The sequence below is a fragment of the Chiloscyllium plagiosum genome, chromosome 15 (assembly GCF_004010195.1).
Source record: "Chiloscyllium plagiosum isolate BGI_BamShark_2017 chromosome 15, ASM401019v2, whole genome shotgun sequence".
NCBI classification, from domain to species: domain Eukaryota; kingdom Metazoa; phylum Chordata; class Chondrichthyes; order Orectolobiformes; family Hemiscylliidae; genus Chiloscyllium; species Chiloscyllium plagiosum.
This window is the reverse complement of record NC_057724.1, coordinates 9,767,713-9,785,892: the sequence shown is the minus strand read 5'-3', so window position 1 is coordinate 9,785,892 and position 18,180 is coordinate 9,767,713. Positions and strand designations below refer to the sequence as shown.

Here is an 18,180-nt window from a genome sequence, read left to right as displayed (position 1 = left end):
ACACAGTATTTGAGATGTAGTCTTAATAATACCCAGTATACAAAGAACAAAGAACATTACAGCACAGGAACAGGCCTTTCAGCCCTCCAAGCCTGCGCTGATCCAGATCCTCTATCTAAACCTGTCACCTGTTTTCTAAGGATCTGCTCCCTGCCCATTCATGTATTTGTCTAGATATATCTTAAATAATGCTATCGCGCCTGCCTCTACTACCTCCGCTGGCAATGCGTTCCAGGTACCCACCGCCCTCTGTGTAAAGAATTTTCCACACATATCTCCCTTAAACTTTTTCCCTCTCACCTTGAACTCGTGACCCTTAGTAATTGAGTCACCCACTCTGGGAAAAAGCTTCTTGCTATCCGCCCTATTGATACCTCTCATGATTTTGTAGACCTCAATCAAGGCCTCCTCAACCTCAGCCTATCTAATGAAAATAATCCTAATCTACTCAACCTTTCTTCATAGTTAGCACCCTCCATACCAGGCAATATCCTGGTGAACCTCCTCTGCACCCTCTCCAAAGCATCCATAAGTGAAACACCCTGACTGTAATATTCAATTCCTCACATACTAAAGGAGAGCAGCCCTTTCGCCTTTCTGATTATGTGTTGTACCTGCATACTGATGTTTTGTGACTCGTGCACTAGAACATCAAGATCTCTCGGGAGCTTGGAATTTTGCAGTCATTCCCCATTTATTTAAAACTTGCTTTTTTTTTTATTCTTCCTGTCAAAGTGAACATCCTTATATTTTCCCAAGTTGTATTCCATCTGCCAGATTTTTGCCCACTCCATATCCACTTGCAAATCCTTTTATGTGCTCTCCATAATGTACTTTCCTACCTATCTTTGTTTCATCTGCAAATTAAGCCAACATGTCTTTGCTCCCCTCATCTGAGTCATTGATTGAAATTGTAAAAGATTGAGGCCCCAGCACAGACCTCTGAAGGACCAGTCTTCACATCCTGCCAACAGACATAGATTCCTTTATTTATACCCTCTGTTTTCTGCCAGCCAGCTTATCTTACCCCTTTAAAAGTGATGAGTGATGTTTTGTAGAAGGTATCTATGTAAAATTCTGGAGTCTTTGTAGGAGTGCTCCCTCTGCCTGTGACCAAGATACTGATCAGCAGACTGAAAGTCAGCAAGCTATTTCGAATTAGCCGATCAAATATCAACAACAAAGACTTCTGGTCAGGTCAAAAATAAGGCTGAATTTGACTAAGAAATCATGTATCCAGCAGTAAGTTCATGAAAACTGGCATATCTGTTTCAAGCACACATTTACCTTCCCTGGTGGTCAGGTGGTTAGGATGCTGTGTTTTCACTACCACATCTCAGGTTTGTTTCCCACACAGAGAATGAGCATTTATAAAGGAGGTGATGACCCAGTGGTATTCTCGCTGGCCTATTAATCAAGACACCTTGTTAATGCTCTGGGGGCCTAGATTTGAATCCTGCCACACAGATTGTGGAATTTGAGGGGGTGGCAGGGTGGCTCAGTGGTTAGCACTGCTTCCTCACAGCTCCAAGGATCTGGGTTTGATTCCACCTTCGGGCAACTGTCTGCATGGAATTTGCACATTCTCCCTGTGTCTACAGTCCAACGATGTGCAGGTTAATTGGGTTGGCCATGCTAAATTGCCCGTAGTGGCCAGGGATGAGCAGGCTAGGTGGGTTAAGCCGTGGGAAAGGCAGGGTTACAGAGATTAGGTGGGATGCTCTTCAGAGGGTCAGTGTGTACTCCTTGGGCCAAGTGGTCTCTTTCGGCACTGCAGGGATTCTATGATGATCATTAGTGTACTGCCTCTCACTTTGTTCCAGGAAAGGAAAATAATGAAGAGCCTTTGGTCAAGACAGGAAGGGACCCATTGGGCCTGAATGGGATTTAGGTCTGGAACAAATTGATGGTACACATTTATTTATACACATGGTTCAGCCTTTACATTTAATTCAATGCAGTCACTATCTACTACAGATCCATACAATATTCCATTTCACATTTTAAATAAACCTTGGAAATTTTATCTCTGATCCATTTATTCTAGGTTAAAAAACCACACAACATCAGGTTATAGTTCAACAGGTTTATTTAGAAACACCAGCTTTCAGAGCACTGCTCCTTCATCAGGGGCAGGATCATAAGACACAGAACTTATAGCAAAAGATCACAGTGTCACGCAACTGAAACAATATATTGTACTAACCTAGATTACTGTTAAGTCTTTCATCTTTTAGAATGGGTTGCAGGCTTCGGTTCATTAATATGTAAATCCCAGAACTTCTTTCAAGTCATTCTCAAGATAACTTAAGGTTTTATTAAAAAAAAGTGACAGCTCGGCTCAGGCAATGCATTAAAGGTGTGAGGTTAAAGCCTATTGTATCCCAATCTTGAGTCAGACAATTTCCAAAGTAGGAATTTATAAAATGTTATATGGATTGACTGCCTGCACTGACTGCATGCAGATTGTGTAGTTTTTGACCAAAAATAGAATGTGTCTGCAAATACAATTCTGCAAATGCAAATTCACCCCATAGACTTATATATGTGTTCTGTGTGTGTGCATGCGAGAGAAAGAGAGTGTGTGTGAGTGTGTGAGTGTAAGTGTGCATGAGAGAGAGTGTGTATACGTGTATGCATGGCTGTGGTGGAGTATAAGCCTGTGAGAGGATGTGTGCATGGGAGTGAGTGTGAGGGGTGTATGCATGTGTGTCTGAGAGAGAGTATGTGGATGAGAGAGTGTGTGTGTGTATTGTGTAGTGGGGTCAGCTGTAGTCTGACATGAACCCCAAGGTCCTGGTTGAGGCTTTTGCCTTGGGAACTGAGCTTGGCTATCAGCCTCTGCTCGACCACTCTGCATTGTTGCATATCCCGAAGTCCACCTTGGAGGATGGTCACCCGAAGATCCAAATGTCCCTGACCGCTGAAATGTTCCCCGACTGGGAGGGAGCATGCCTGTCTGGCAGTTGTTGCAAAGTGTCCATTCGTCCATTGTCGTAGCATCTGCTTCGTCTCACCAATGTACCATGTCTCGGGGCATCCTTGCCTGCAGCGTATGAGATAGACAATGTTGGGCGAGTCACTTGACTACCTGCTGTGTACATGATAAATGGTGTCCTCACATGTAATGGTGGTACCCATGTCGACACTCTGACACGTCTTGCAGTGGTTGCCTTGACAGGGTTGTATGGTGTTGTGGATGATATTGTCCTGAAGCGGAGAAACTACGCCATGTTCTTTGCAGCCTGCAACATGTTATCGATGAGGATGAACACCTCACCAAGACTTCACTACGCTTCCACTTCTTGCCTTTAAACAACCACTAAATCTTAAACAGACCATTGTCTGCAGCAAACCGCCCAGCCTTCAGGACAACATCATCCACAACACTGTACAACCCTGTCATGGCAACCACAACAAGATGTGCCAACATGGATACCACTGTTACACATGGGGACACCACCCACTATGTACACAGCAGGTACTCATGTGACTCAGCTAACGTTATCTATCTTCCACACTGCAGGCAAAATTGCCCTGAGGCATGGTATGTTGGTGAGACCAAACGGATGCTATGACAATGGATGAATGGACAATGTGCAACAATTGCCAGACAGGGATGTTCCCTCCCAGTTGGGGAACACTTCAGTGGTCAGGGACGTTTGGCCTCAGACCTTCGGGTGACCATCCTCCAAGGTGGACTTCGGGATATGCAACAATGCAGAGTGGCCAAACAGAGGCTGATAGCCAAGCTCAGTACCCATGGGGATGGCCTCAACCGGGACTTTGGGTTCATGTCACACTATACACTCTCTCTCACACACACACACAAGCACACATACTCTTACATACTCACACACCCACTCTCTCATACACACGCTCTCGCTCAGACACACACACATACAACCCCCGCACTCACACCCATGCACACCCTTTCACAGGCTTTGACTCTGTCAAACTCATGATGCACTCTACCAAGCATGCGCACATATAAACGCACACTCTCTCATGCACACACTTACATGCACTCTCTCTCTCTCTCTCTTCCATCACGCTATCACGCGCACGCCCACACACACACGTCTATGGGGGAATTTGCATTTGCAGATTCTATTTTTCCTTAAAAAGCACACAATTTACAGGCAGTTAATCCATATAACATTTCATAAATTCCTACTTTTCAAATGGAGCCAGTCTGACTAAAGTTTGGGACACAGACAGTCTCTAACCTCACACCTTTGATACATTGTCTCAGCTGAGATGTCACCTTTTCTTATAAAGCCTTAAGTTATTGCGAGAATGTGACTTAAAAGAAGTTCTGGGATTTACACATTGACGAACCGAAACCTGCAACCCATTCTAAAAGATGAAAGACTTAAAAAGCAATCTAGGTTTGTTTAATATATCATTTTAAATGCATGATATCGTGATCTTTTGCTATGCATTCTGTGTCTTATGATCCTGCCCCACTAGTTACGTGATAAAGGTGCGGCACTCTGAAAGTTAATGCTTCCAAATAAACCTGTTGGATTATAACCTGGTCTTGTGTGATTTTTAACTTTGTTCATCCCAGTCCAACCCCAGCACCTCCACCCCATTTATTCTAATGATCCAGTTTTCACACTAGTATTCCTGAAGTGTTTTCTGTGTTTTTGCACTCAAGGACTCCACCCCAACCAATGTGGTTGAAAGGGCCCTGGACCCTAACCACCCCACTCCCCACACTTCTACTGTCATTGCTTTGAGCACAATGAAAGGGTTCTCTTGGCCCTCACCAGTGCCTGTTCTCAGTAGATTGTGTTCTGCCATTTCAATCGCCTCCAGGGAGATGCCACCACCCCACAAAATGCATCGTCCTCTCAGTGGTCGGTATTCTGAAGGGGTTATTCGCTCCTTGTTATCCTGATCCGCTCTTTAATTTACCCCACTCATCCCCTTCCCACAGCAACTTTCCAATCAAACACAGGGGTCAGAACAGCTGCCTTTTTCCTTCTCAGCTCCGCACTGTCAGAGTTGCTACCTTCAATTCTCTCCAATTTAGTTCACTGTATTCACTGTTCACAGTGTGCTCTCCTCGAAAGAGTGGAGACAAAACACAAATTGGTTAACCCTCCTGCAGGACACCTCCGTTCAGTCTGTGAACATGACCCTGAGCATCTGGAGGCTTGTTATTTTAATTTTTCACTTTACTCTGACTTTGACATCGCTGTCCTTGACCTACGGCATTCTTCCAAAGTTGTCTTTTGATTAGAATACTTCACAGCCTCCGGCCTCAACAGTGAGCACAAAAATTTCAAATCATAATTTCTGCCTTTCCAGTTTGATTCACTTTCTTTGTGTCTTTCCATTTTCCTCTTTTTTTATCTCTCAGTCAGTGGGACATCTGCCCTAAGTACATCCTTGGTTGCTTTTCTTGCCCCGTCTCTTTAACTCCTTTGATCCTAGAGGGTGACTTTTTCATCTATGCAATGCCCCCTGTCTTCTGCCCTATCATTGACCCTCCTTCTGTCCTTATCCCACTGACCTCTTGCTCAATACCTGCACCAGCTCTAACTTTTTCCCCGTTCTGATGAAGTGTCATTGATAACTCTGTTCTTTCTCTGCCATAACTTGCTGAATATCTCCAGCATTTTCAGTTTCCATGTTTAAAAACTCCATTTACACTCTTCGGACAACCAAGCAACAAAATCAGTGAAAAATCAGATAGATAATCCAACTGTGTAAGTCACCTGGCAGAATAGGTAAAAGTGACGCCCCCTATATGTTGCACTGTGACCTCACTACAGCATTGTCTCCCATTGGCAATAGAAAGAACTATGGCTCAGCAAGAGGATAATTATGGTCACTTAAGTCTCAACTTTCCGACAGAGAGTTAAATGCAGTCGTTGAATTGTACTGGCGAAGGGTTCCACCTCAATCAGTTCTGACCATAGAAGCCCAGACAGTGAGAAGCAAAAATAGAACAGCTCCCAAGTACAGAATTCAGTCAGATGCACCAGAATGCTCTTTCATTGTTTCAATTGAATCATGGGGGGCAATCTGCAAAAACTAATCTCTTGTGAAAAGCAAGGCTCAATGATGCACTGAGGCCAGTTTTTTGAGATGGATCCTCGCCAAGACGGTAATTTAATTGGATGTGGAGATTGGTTCATCCAGTTGATCTTCCAATGGTTCAGATAAAATAGGAGGAGTGAGAATCAGATGCTGTGTGCTTTATATTCAATCCACATTCCCACCAAGAGAGGGCCATTCAAGTTTGTGCGAGTTACCTCCTTTTGTTTCTGTGAGACAACAGCACTGATCATTATGCGCATTCTGCCAGTAAATCATGCCTTTCCATTCATATCATTGTCACCATATTACATCTAAAGTTCATCATTCTTTCTCTTCGACACCATCCTCCTTCCCCTAGTTGAAAGTGAGAACTGCAGATGCTGGAGATCAGAGTCGAGAGTGTGGCTCTGGAAAAGCACAGCAGGTCAGGCAGTGTCCGAGGAGCAGGAGAATTGACGTTTTGGGCATATTCCTGATGAAGATCTTCTGCCCAAAATGTCAATTCTCCTGCTCCTCGGATGCTGCCTGACCTGCTGTACTTTTCCAGCACCACACTCTCGACGTCCACCTACCAACCTCCCCCAGCTCAATCTGGTCAATTTCTTTAACTTGGGATCTCAAATGAAGCAATCATTCTAAATTTTTAAACCACGGGAGCAGCCTAGTGTTTAATTTCTAATCAACAGTATTTCTGTGTCAGTGAATGAGGCTTTCATTTGCTTGACTAGCACCAGAACAGTAATTCCTTCGGGCAGATATCACCAAATTTATTTTGTTTAAAGGAAGTGAAACAGTGCATGTAAATAATGATGATTTACGAATACGGCAGTTTATTTTATCAGTCATTAATAACCTGCAACTGTTGGTCAGTAAAAAAGTGAGTGTTGCCCCTCCTACTTTAAAAATCCCCTGTTCCCTGTTTCAGGCCAATCAGCAAGGCCACAGTCACATGACGTAAATAATGTAATCTTGTAAGATTACATTGTTTATGTCTGAAAACAGTGGAAACAGCACAAGAATGGAGAATTTGTGAGGTAAGAGGGAGCAGTGAGCGATTCATGGTTAAATTAAATGTTAAATGGGTTTTGTTTCCTGTTTTATTTATATAGTAATCTTAAAAGGTACGGCTGATTCACCATATCTGATTTGTTTTCTTGTAACACATATATTTGAATTGGAATGTTGCACATGTCTCTGCAACTACTACTATTGTAGATAATGTAAAATGTGCCAAATGGTTTGTAAGTCAAAACATGCAGTTTAAAATGCAGGGAATAGATTCATCTAAGATTCAACTAGAATACCCATAATAGATTTATAGATTGGATGCCTTTTTCATTTAAAGATTGTAAGTGCACCACAGTTTCCGTTGGAAGAATTGCATTTTAGCATTTAATTGCTTAATTTGAGACTGATTGACATGTAGCTGTGATAATAAGTAAGAACTGATCTGATTCCAGTTAACAAATCTCCCATGCAGTCTTTGCCCGGAGAAAACCTGATTATTTATTTAAGTGTAGTTGCATGCACAGATTTCATTATGTATGGAGCACTTAGCAGTTCAAAAGAGTGACTTTTGTTTTAATAGATGGTTGTTAGCCATGCCTCTCTGTAAACATGACATCTGTTGGCAAATATAAATTTATTCTGCTTTTTGTAAACCTTTCAATATTGAGTCTAATCTCCAAAAGATATTTTTCAGTAAAGCATTGATTTAGCAAGCATTTACAAACCTTTTATGTTATTGGCCCAATAATATGTCAAGTATTAATTTTTAATTCCATCTATTTATAATTTTATGATACATTTTCACATAATATTTTGTAGTTTTTCATGGACTGCTCTGCAAATGTTAGGTTCCCATTTTGGTGTTATTCTAGTTATATGAAATCCAGCCTAAAATAATAATGGTATCCCACTCAAAAAAAAACATATCCACAGCCCAAGGCTGAATTGTTGTGTAATGTAACATCAAAAAATTCATAAAATTTCCATATAGATTAGGTAACCAAGTTAAAGTATCTATATAAGAACAAGAAGAGACAAACAAATTCAGCAGGTAACAGGGTAGTGATGAAAGGAATATTAAAAGAAGTATTATTGGATTAAAATTACATTAAAAATACAAAGCAAAACCCTATTCCTACAGGCACTGAAATGTGTATATAAATGAGTGAATATTGATTGGATTCAATTCTTTTCCCTTAAGGGAGTATCATTCATGGATACAGTCTCAAGGAGCTCTGCATTTTGTTTTATACCAGCGCACTTGCTGCAGAATCATTTTAGGCTAACTTATAAAATAATTAGGTTCCTTGCCACTTCCAAAAAGCCTTACTTTGTAGAAACCCCTATAACAAATCTACTCCTATGTCAGTCACAAGTGTTCATACAAAATACAGGCTGGATGTAGAAGTGTGTGTTTAAAGTCCAGTTTAGTCAGTGGCTGTGACAAGATTCAAACGCCTGCAATATTCCCTTCCAGAAAGTACAGCAGAAGACAGAAGATCTACCGACGGGTTGCAGGAGCTGTACAGGTCCCTGGAGCAGGCCAGTCTGTCTGCACTCGGAGAGCAACGCCCTTCCACCAAACAAGAATTCAGAAGGTCTTTTATAAAGAGATGTAATGATCCAGTTGTCAATGAAAAATTGCACCACATTAGGATGCTGAAGAGTACACTAAAGGTGAGAAGCAGCATCACTAACTTCTTCTAAATCTGAACCTTGAGGAACAAGATGCCGATTTGTGGAATACACATTTGACCTTTCTGACCAGCTGTAACGCTTAGTTTTAATTGAGTTGAGAGAGTAAAGTGCATAAACATCCTCTCAACATGGGGAGCCTTCAGATGATGCAACACAGGTTCACAGAATGGTATCCAGGGTTTATAAGGGTGCATTATGAGGAGGGGTTTCAGATACATGGCTTGTGCTCCCCAGAGCATAGAAGGTTGAGGATTGAGATGCATAAAGTGTTAAGAAGTCAGCAGCACAGACACATTGATTCATCTGGTGGAGTCATCAAGAGGAAAGGCATGTTGAGAGCTAAGCAACTCAAGAATGAAGTCAGGAAGCAATGTCAACACAAAGGATTATCTGGAAATATGGTTTATTTTAACCTCCCAGCCTGCTTCCCCCTAGTAATGCTGCCCATGAAAGGATGTGGATCATGTGTCAATTAGAGATTTTTGTACTAATTTTGACAGGCTTACCTCAGTTACTGTGTCCAGGGATATGGAAGCAGAGGCAGGACAATGCAGATGGGGTGCACATCAATCAGAGTGTTACTGAATGACAGCTCCAAGGCTAAATGGCTTGTCCTGTTCCGATGATTGCTTAACTCACCTAAGCAACACCGGGCCATTTTAGTGGAAGCATTAATCTGTTTAAAATATTGGGATAGCACTTCCACTGAAATGCCAATGTTGGAATGTCTAATGACCATAGTAGCCGTGGTTTTACTGATACTGACAGAGGTAATTAAATATTTTGAATCCATTAGTTTGTTATCTTTCACATGGCCACATCCAACTTCCTCCTTTACCTGCTTCCCCAAAAAAAGTTCCATATCAAGACTAGAAGAATAACATATCGCCAATTTTATTGGCCTCTTCAACTACTGAAGTGTAATTGATGTGCAAAAGTTGTAGGTCTCTGCCCAGAAGTGGCGAACCAGAGAGGACTCACCAAGGACTTCCCATCTATTTGCCAGTCTGTCCATTTCCTGTGGCTGGATGCCTGGTTTCTCATCACTTGTCTGAGGCACGCATGTGAGGAATGTCTGATCAGTTACAATCTCCTTGAATGGTCTAGGAGGTTTGAGGGGCCCAATGGCCAGGTCATGCTCTTATTTCTTACGATCTTATGGATTAGCATCAGAAATCGATAGTGTGGCTCGACTGTACTTTATCATATGAATCATCATGTGGCAGGTTTCGCTAACCATGAGGAAGCTGAGAATTCCTTCATGCTTACAACATATTATTTGTGACTCATTTATAATTATGAAGACTCAAAATTGCCACAGTTCTAGTTTTCCATTCCTCCCCAACACCCAGAGCACGAAATGCCGCAAAAGTAAATGACGGTAACTTCGGTCATCTTGCTTGTAATGGGGACCCTCACTCAATGGTTCAGTCAATTGCAATGCTGATCCCAGCAGTGGTCAGCTCCTCCATTTCTCAATGGACACCACACTTACCAAACTGAGGCACCTGAGAAGATCAGCATTGCAGAAGGAACAAGTGAATATTAGTTTTGCATCCTGTGCCAGCAGTGAAGGTTGCTGCAAGGATGGGATTGTGCAGCAATGCTGTCAGTATACCTTCGACTGAAAACTGCAACTTTGCAGCAAACCCCTCACCCAAAATGCAGCTGATTATAGGCATCTTGGAACTGAGCAGTGGGAGACATTTTAGCCATGAGATTTACAGGTTATCTCATCTCTTCTCTCAATGCTGTGTCTCAGTTCTGATGTGATACATTAAATGGATTGAATGAGGCAACTGCTTTGTCCAACAGAGTCGCCCAGTGTCTATCTGCACCATAACAGTTAAACAGAAATGAAAACAGAAGAAGATGAAGACATTCCAGGATGCCAGAGATGATGTTATTTAAGCATAACAATTTCTCCACTAAATTATAAGATTATCTCAGAAGGAGAATCAATGAGCTTTATAGTTATTTGAATACTGAGGCTCTGTTTACTAAAAAATCTGTTCACAGTTAGCATGCTTTTAAACTTCTGGAAAAGCACTGACATGTGGGGAATAAATAGGGAATTCAAAAGGAATTCAGTATGTATATAATCTGAGGTATTGTATGAAAGGGTCAGTTTGGCTCAGTTGAGAACAGTGTAAATTCTGAATGAGAGATTTCAAGTCTCAGTCCAGAATCTTCAACATATAATTTAGGCTGGCACTGAACTGTAGAACTGAAGGAGAGCTTTTTTTCCTCCCCCTGAAGAAAGATTAAACCAAGGCCTTAGTTGTCATGTCAAGTGGACATAATCAAACCCATGGCACCATTCAAAGAGCTCACTTAGTCTAAAAAGGGAGCCTCTGCCTCAAATAAACTGGCTCTGGCATTTCCTTACGTAGCAACAGTAATTGGATTTCGAAAACAATTTGTTTCAGGATATACTGCAGAAGCTAAAGGCAGGTTTTCAATCAAAAGATTTTCCTAATTTCTAAATTGACAATTACTGCTGTTATCCCTGTGTGAGTTACACTGACATTCCTGGTAGCTGACAAAGTCTTAGTACCATCTGTTGTGTATGACTCAGTCCCATTATGCACAAGTTGTTTTTCTTCAGTTCCTTGCATAGAAAAGAACCCATATCACCAGTCAAAGCAGAATAGGGTGATATCCTGTCATCCTGGCCAACATACATCCCTCAGCATCATTGGATGAACTGGCTATTCATTTCATTGCTATATGTAGGGTTTTGCTGTGCATTGGTGTTTGTTCTGAGGGATCACCACTCAGAACCTAGGTCGTATCTGCCTTCAGGTGAACTCAAAGTATCTTGTGGCATTATTTTTAAGAGGCAAAAAGAGTTCTCCACACTGTCGTACTCAATATGCACCCTACAACCAGTATCACTGAAAAGCCAAGTTTTATCAGATTATTATTGCTGTTTTTGAGACCTTCCTGTGTGAATATTGACTGCTGCATTTCTGACATTTTGATACTTCCAAAATACCTTTAAGTCATTTTCAGATGTCCTGAGATTGTGAAGTGAGCATTAGAGATGCAAGCCTTCTTTCTCATTCCAATAATTCATTTCAATTCATTCCATTCCAACAATTCACTTCAACCTAATTAACTATGTGCACTGCTTTGAAGTGTTCCTGTGAGATGTGACAAACATATGGTTTAAGCCTGTTTTTGAGTTTTTCAATGAACTTCATTTCCAGGCTGCTTTGTGAAGCTCTAGACGTCCTATTTTGCGGAATGATTGGGAGCAGAAGTGCTGAGATTTTTTTCAAGATTGGTGAAACAACAGGTTCAGAGTGAATCTGTCAAGCGACTTCATTTTATGGTTTAGGATTATTTGGAGAACAAAACTAAAATAAATAGTTTGAAAAGTACCTTTCAATAATAACTGCCTATAACAGGACTACCATGTCTTCAAGCGTGTTCCAAACCAAAATGAATAACTTCCGCCCTTAGTTGTTGTTTGTACTCACTTCCCTTATGTCAAGCAAGGAATTAATGATGAAAGTGCAGTTCTCTTCATCACATCAACATGGTTCTTTGAGATACTTTTGCATTTATAATTTGCAATGAACAGACCATCAGTAGCTAGTGTGGTAAATAAAACAGCAGCCCATGTGACCCTGATTATTCCAGAGTTCCATCAGTGGTTAAAGGCGCCAATTCCATGGTGGTTGTAGATCCAAATACAGTCGCAACATTTAGAAGACATTTGGACAGGTACATGGATAGGAAGGGTTTAGAGGGAAATGGGCCAAATGCAGGCAAATGGGACTACTTTAGCTTCGGAAACTTGGTCAGCATGGACGAGTTGGGATGAAGGGTCTGTTTCCATGCTGTATGACTCTGTGACTCTGTCACACTGGCTCTCTAAAATTTCACATTATTACTAACAATGTTTACAAAAGCAAAACGTCCTGCAGAGCTAACAGGTCAGCACGTAACTACTATCCAGCTACACTCTAAACAGCAATAACCTTTCCCATAACTTGTTAATCTCTTTCTACATGGAGCAATGATGGCAGATACCAGAGACTCAATTTTGTCCTTAACATTGCACAGTGAATCTGGCCAAAGAGGGGACTTGAGTTTTCAATGCTTTCTACTAATACAGATTAATCTTATCCCCTTTCTTTCCCTCCCTTCCAACCCCTTCTTCCTCACTTTCTCCTCCTCCTAAGCTGTAAGTTATCAATCATGTAGAGTTTGAACCAATCAGAATTCAACTACCTTCACCAAGAATTGGGTCATAGTCTTCAAACAGTAAGCTTGCTGAAGTAACAAATTCCATGGATCCTAATGGAGGCAGCAGAGAAAATACCTGTCATGATTTAATTAAACCAAAATAGTCATTTATCAATTCTGAATGGAAGCAATCTTTGTTAATGGCCTAACATGTTAATCAATAAGTGCATCCACTTCAAATAATCAGAACCTAAAGCTTTATATTCTCTTCGTTTAATCTCAGACAACAACATAATAGCACACATAAAAAAGGCAGAGGAAAAAAAAACTATCAAACTGAGTGTCTGTTCCTGTTGATACATGCTGAAAATAAATAATACTGTACTGCGTGGGGCAGGCTCAGGATCAGATATCCTTTAGATTAATGTACTCCGTTATCACTCACTAAAGGTTACTGGTTCAACCCATGCCAGAATACAGCTATAACTGTTTGGATTTTTCAAAAATTCTTTCGTGGGATGAGGGAAAGTTCAGGTTTATTTCTCAGTAATGTACAATATCAATAAGACACTTAGAGAACAAGATTTCAACCAATTCAATTAGAACAATGCACAAAGGTTCAAAATACGATTTCCAGAACATATTTCTCACACAACCTGATAACTGTCCGAACTTTTGCATGAAATAATCTTTTATAAATCTATTTACAAATATATATGTGGTTGATGTGACCCACCAACTAATGCAGTTCAGAGAGAGCTGAAGATTTTGGGGAAAATCCTCAATATGTGTTTCAGGTCAAAAACCCTTCAGCACAGAACTGTCAACCAGTGAAGATCGGAGACAGAATGGAATCCACTACACTGCAGGATTGTTTTTTTGCTCAGACTTTGTTCCTATTTTGACCAAATTGATCTGAAGTGAAAGACAGATAAAGGGTTGATACCTTGACTAATTGAGTTAAAAATCACACAACACCGGGTTATGGTCCAACAGTTTTAATTGGCTATAACCTGGTGTTGTGTGATTTTTAACTTTGTACACCCCAGTCCAACACCGGCATCTCCAAATCTTGACTAATTGACAAAGCAAACAAGTGGTAATTTCTCCCAAACCTCGATTCTAAGATTTGGTCAGGAATTATGGCTTTCATTTTAACTCTAGCTATCCCAAAGCTGCATTAAGTAAAATGCACAAAACCTATGCTGTTTGCCACACAGGGATAACTCCTTTCCTTGATGTCAGATGGTGTCAGGATGCAATTTGCAAAGAGTTATAATGGGAGGGGAGCTGTGGTCTACATGTGACAGGGGAGGACCAATATTTGTATACTGTTTGACTGTTTCTCTCCATTTTCTTGGAGTGGATAGGCAGACACTGTTGGTAAAACATTGTTGTCAAGGTCAGAATCATTGAAATAGTTCACCTGGAAAACAGCATTTCCACACCATATCTCTGACTAAAAGCACTGGCTAAAAACTCTTCACTTGATGCGCACTGTTTTTACAATTCCTATCGTGAAATGATCCAGAAAGACTGAGTTTTTCAGAGAACCTACATCCAACTTTCCCAGTAAAGCTGCCAGGCAGAGTCTCACTGAATGGTGACTCAGAGAAACAACATAGACGTCCCAAAGAGTATTACAGTCAGCAAAGTACCCTTAAACTGTTGGAAATGTCAGCTATAACAATGTTAGACACAACAAGTCCCAACAAACCTCAAGGCCTGTATTTTTAACATGATGGAAACCCTATGGTGGAAGTGATTTGAAATCATATGTCCTGCCCTGAAAAAGGTATTTCCTATTTGCATGGTGTACGAAGTGAGTCAGGAACGGTTCTCATACGCCTGGTTTCCAGAGGTAGTTAACCACTCAGTTCACTGGCTGCCTCCACTGAAGTGGGGTTTTGGCATCCCCTATAGCCTGGAACTGAGAATGTGTGCCTGAACTTTACAAACTCAATCTGTCAGGGTATTCCTTTCTTGAGCTAAAGTAGCCCTATGCTTACAGTGCTGCAACACCAGAACAGGTACCTTTTCTGAGAAGGGTAGTTTTGGGTGAGGGGCATTGGGGGCCAAGCACCATGAGGAAAGGGGAACAGGGGAGATGATAGGTCTATTAACAGTAGAGAAGATTGTACCTAGAAGTGAGTAAAGCATTTGCAACTGTAAAGCTGTCAAAGGTGTGCAGGGCATGTCAAGAAACAAACACAGAGAATGCTGGGAAAACTCAGCAGCTCTGACAACATCCATGGAGAGAGAAACAAAGTTCACACTTTGAATCTGGTATGACTCTTTAGAACTGAAAGGTGTTGGAAAACAGCTTTTCATTAGACTTTAGCGGGAGACAAAGAATGAGCAAGAGAGCAGATGGGATCAAGGCCCAGTGAAAAAGAAAAAAGGTTGTTAATAATGGGAAAAAAATTTAAAGGCTGTAAATCAAGATGTGGAGGAAAGAGAATTGGTCCTTTTTACTAAGTGCAAAGTAAACAAGACACAAGCATGGCACTGTGGTGGAGGAGGGAGAGAATGTAAGAGAGAACCTTCAGTAATAGACTTTATGCTCAGATCAGTTGAAAATGTTGTGAGTCAAAAAGTGTGGCACTGGAAAAGCACAGCAGATCAGGCAGTATCGGAGGAGCAGGAGAGTCGAGCTCTCAGGCATCAGCCCTTCATAATACCATCATAATGTTGTTCATGGTGAAGGGCTTATACCCGAAACACCAACTCTCCTGCTCCTCGGGTGCTGCCTGACCAGCAGTGCTTTTCCAGTGCCACACTTTTCGACTCTGACTCTCCAGCATCTGCAGTCCTCACTTTCTCCAAGTTGCTGGAAATGTTGTGACTATGACATTAGGTTTTATTTAAGTAAGGGTCTTAAGGATAATAAGGGTGACAGACCTGAGGCAGTTAAATTGAGTTGAGATTCAAACAAGCCATGATCAATTTGAATTGACTACTCCTGTTCCTATGTTTCTATCCATATAGTAATAACAAAATATCTGGAAGCATGGCATTGTCAGAGCATGTTGTTCAATGATCTGAGTCTTCTGAAATGATCAGAATGTTGAGCTTTTTTGCACTTCTCACTTCAATCTATTTACTTCCCTCAGGCGAAAGAAGGAGACCTAATGACTATCAACCAAATTCTCGAAGATCCCTACTTAACATCCAAAAGATTTAGAGAGTGGAAGCGGCTGAATCATGAGTTTTTCTTGGACATTTGTGGGTACAGTGCAGTTATGAAGCCACAGAATGGTGCATCTGAACTGGTATTACCAGCACCACTGTTGACACACACACACTCATTCATCGAAACTCATGTGTAAACCAATTTGTACCTGCAGCACACTGCCTGGCAGACAGCAGCGTCCCCATGCTATCATATCTTTAGCATCTACGTTGTATATTTGTACATAATATATTCAGCAGTATTCTTGTACATAAATTGGATAACCGAATAGTGTCACAGGATGCCTAATATTTGCATGAGATCACATCTGTATTCTTCCAAACTTTTGTTTTTATTTCCATTGACCAACACAATGTGCTTTCAAACATGCATTGAAAGGACAGGTAGAAGTATTTATAGATATTATAATTACACACATACCATATGTGTTGTATTGAAAAAAAAGCTAAGCTTTTAGTTAACAGCACTTATATGTTCCAACAATTTTATATTGACGACTTAATTCACCCCATCAAGATGAATAATGCTGGTGACAAGCAGTTGATAACAATCTCTGGTGAACCAGAGGGGAATGTCTTAATCTACTCACAGTTTTAGGTGAACATTCATTTTTACGTAAGCATTGAACATACAAATTGCTGAATGTATGTAAAGTATGTAAAGTTTTGCTAGTGTAACACTGAATGAACAAGAGTAATTTTTGATGTCCCTTTGAAAACAACCAGCTTTTATTAAAATTATAGCTAAAAGCTGTATATGAAAATGATTAAAAATATACAAGTATTAATATTTATATATGAATCCCTGCTCACGATTTTTTATACGACTGCTTGTTAAAAGAAATACATTGACTCCAAACTGATGTACCTGAGGCCCAGAGGCCTGGTGGATGAACTATTGACACCATCAAAGTGATTCACTGCAATGTCATGTTCAAGTTTTGTATTGTTATTAACTGTGTAGTAAGCTGACAGAACTAGCTTCTGGCACCCAGGGTAACTATTCTAAGTATATGCAAGTAGACAGAAGACTTGTTAGACCACACTGTACCTTTAAAAAAAACACAGTAGTAAGATTTATCTGAATACATTATTCTGTTGTCATTTATTGTCTTTATTGCTTGCACTTTACCTGCACCATTAACTGTAGGCTGAGGGGAAGGAGTGTACTGAAACTGTGATAATACTCATTTGGGTCACTTGATGTCAACTGACTTCCTTATCAGTGTTTAAAGACTTCCTTGAGTCTTTTGAGCCATGCAAATTTGAGAATGTAAATTTAGTACGTTTTTGATTTGAAATCAATGGACAACATGTATCAGTTACCGACAGCATTTAACTCACCCTGTTTTTACTTTCTATGACTTGGAGGTTTTTTGGCATATGTAGGATTCCATTGTATGTTTCTCCACTGTGTGTATACCTCATGGTACGTTGCACATATGTGAATGAGTTGTGAGTTGCACTGCAACAATAAAAAGAAAAAATTAACTTTTTTTTGCAATGTTATGGTTAACTATTAACATGTGTTCTGTGCATCATTGGAAGCAATTAATCCTCATGATTAAAAGGTAGTCTTTTTTGAACAAGTTGTAAGCCTGAGTTGTAAAACTTTTGACTTCATTAAATTAAACTTGCTGTGATACAGTATCTCCTTTGACTAATTTAATCTTCATTTGAAAGTGATGGTATTCATTTTTGTTTGCCTTGGGTGATGGGTAATAAAACTCCCAAATGAGCCAGCTTATTATAAACAGAGTTTCTTGTACATTTTACCACAGTGCAAGTCCATTAAAGTTCTTTCAGTCATTGTAAAATTAATTGACATAAATGTAAGTTATTCTCAATAAACCCCATAAACAATCTGGGAATCTTTTATATGGGCTGTACTGTCTGCTAAAAGTTAAGTAGCTGTGGAGCAAGACCATAAGACACAGAATTTATAGCAAAAGATCACAGTGTCATGCAACTGAAATGATATATTGACAAACCTAAGTTGCTGTTTAAGTCTTTTATCTTTTTAGAATGGGT

General features: G+C 40.5%; 1 protein-coding gene across 2 annotated transcripts in view; it reads left to right on the top strand.

Annotated features, from left to right (window-relative positions):
* si:ch211-26b3.4 (connector enhancer of kinase suppressor of ras 2) overlaps positions 1-17,792 on the top strand; it is a 576,848-nt gene extending 559,056 nt beyond the window's left edge. The window contains exons 22-23 of one of the 2 annotated variants that reach the window (XM_043704404.1): positions 8,540-8,739; positions 16,071-17,792. In XM_043704404.1, the coding sequence (XP_043560339.1) occupies positions 8,540-8,739; positions 16,071-16,286 (416 nt within the window). In that variant the 3' untranslated portion in view covers positions 16,287-17,792. The remainder of the gene's footprint in view (positions 1-8,539; positions 8,740-16,070) is intronic. The other variant, XM_043704405.1, reaches the window with a different exon arrangement.
* Positions 17,793-18,180: the final 388 nt, after the last annotated feature.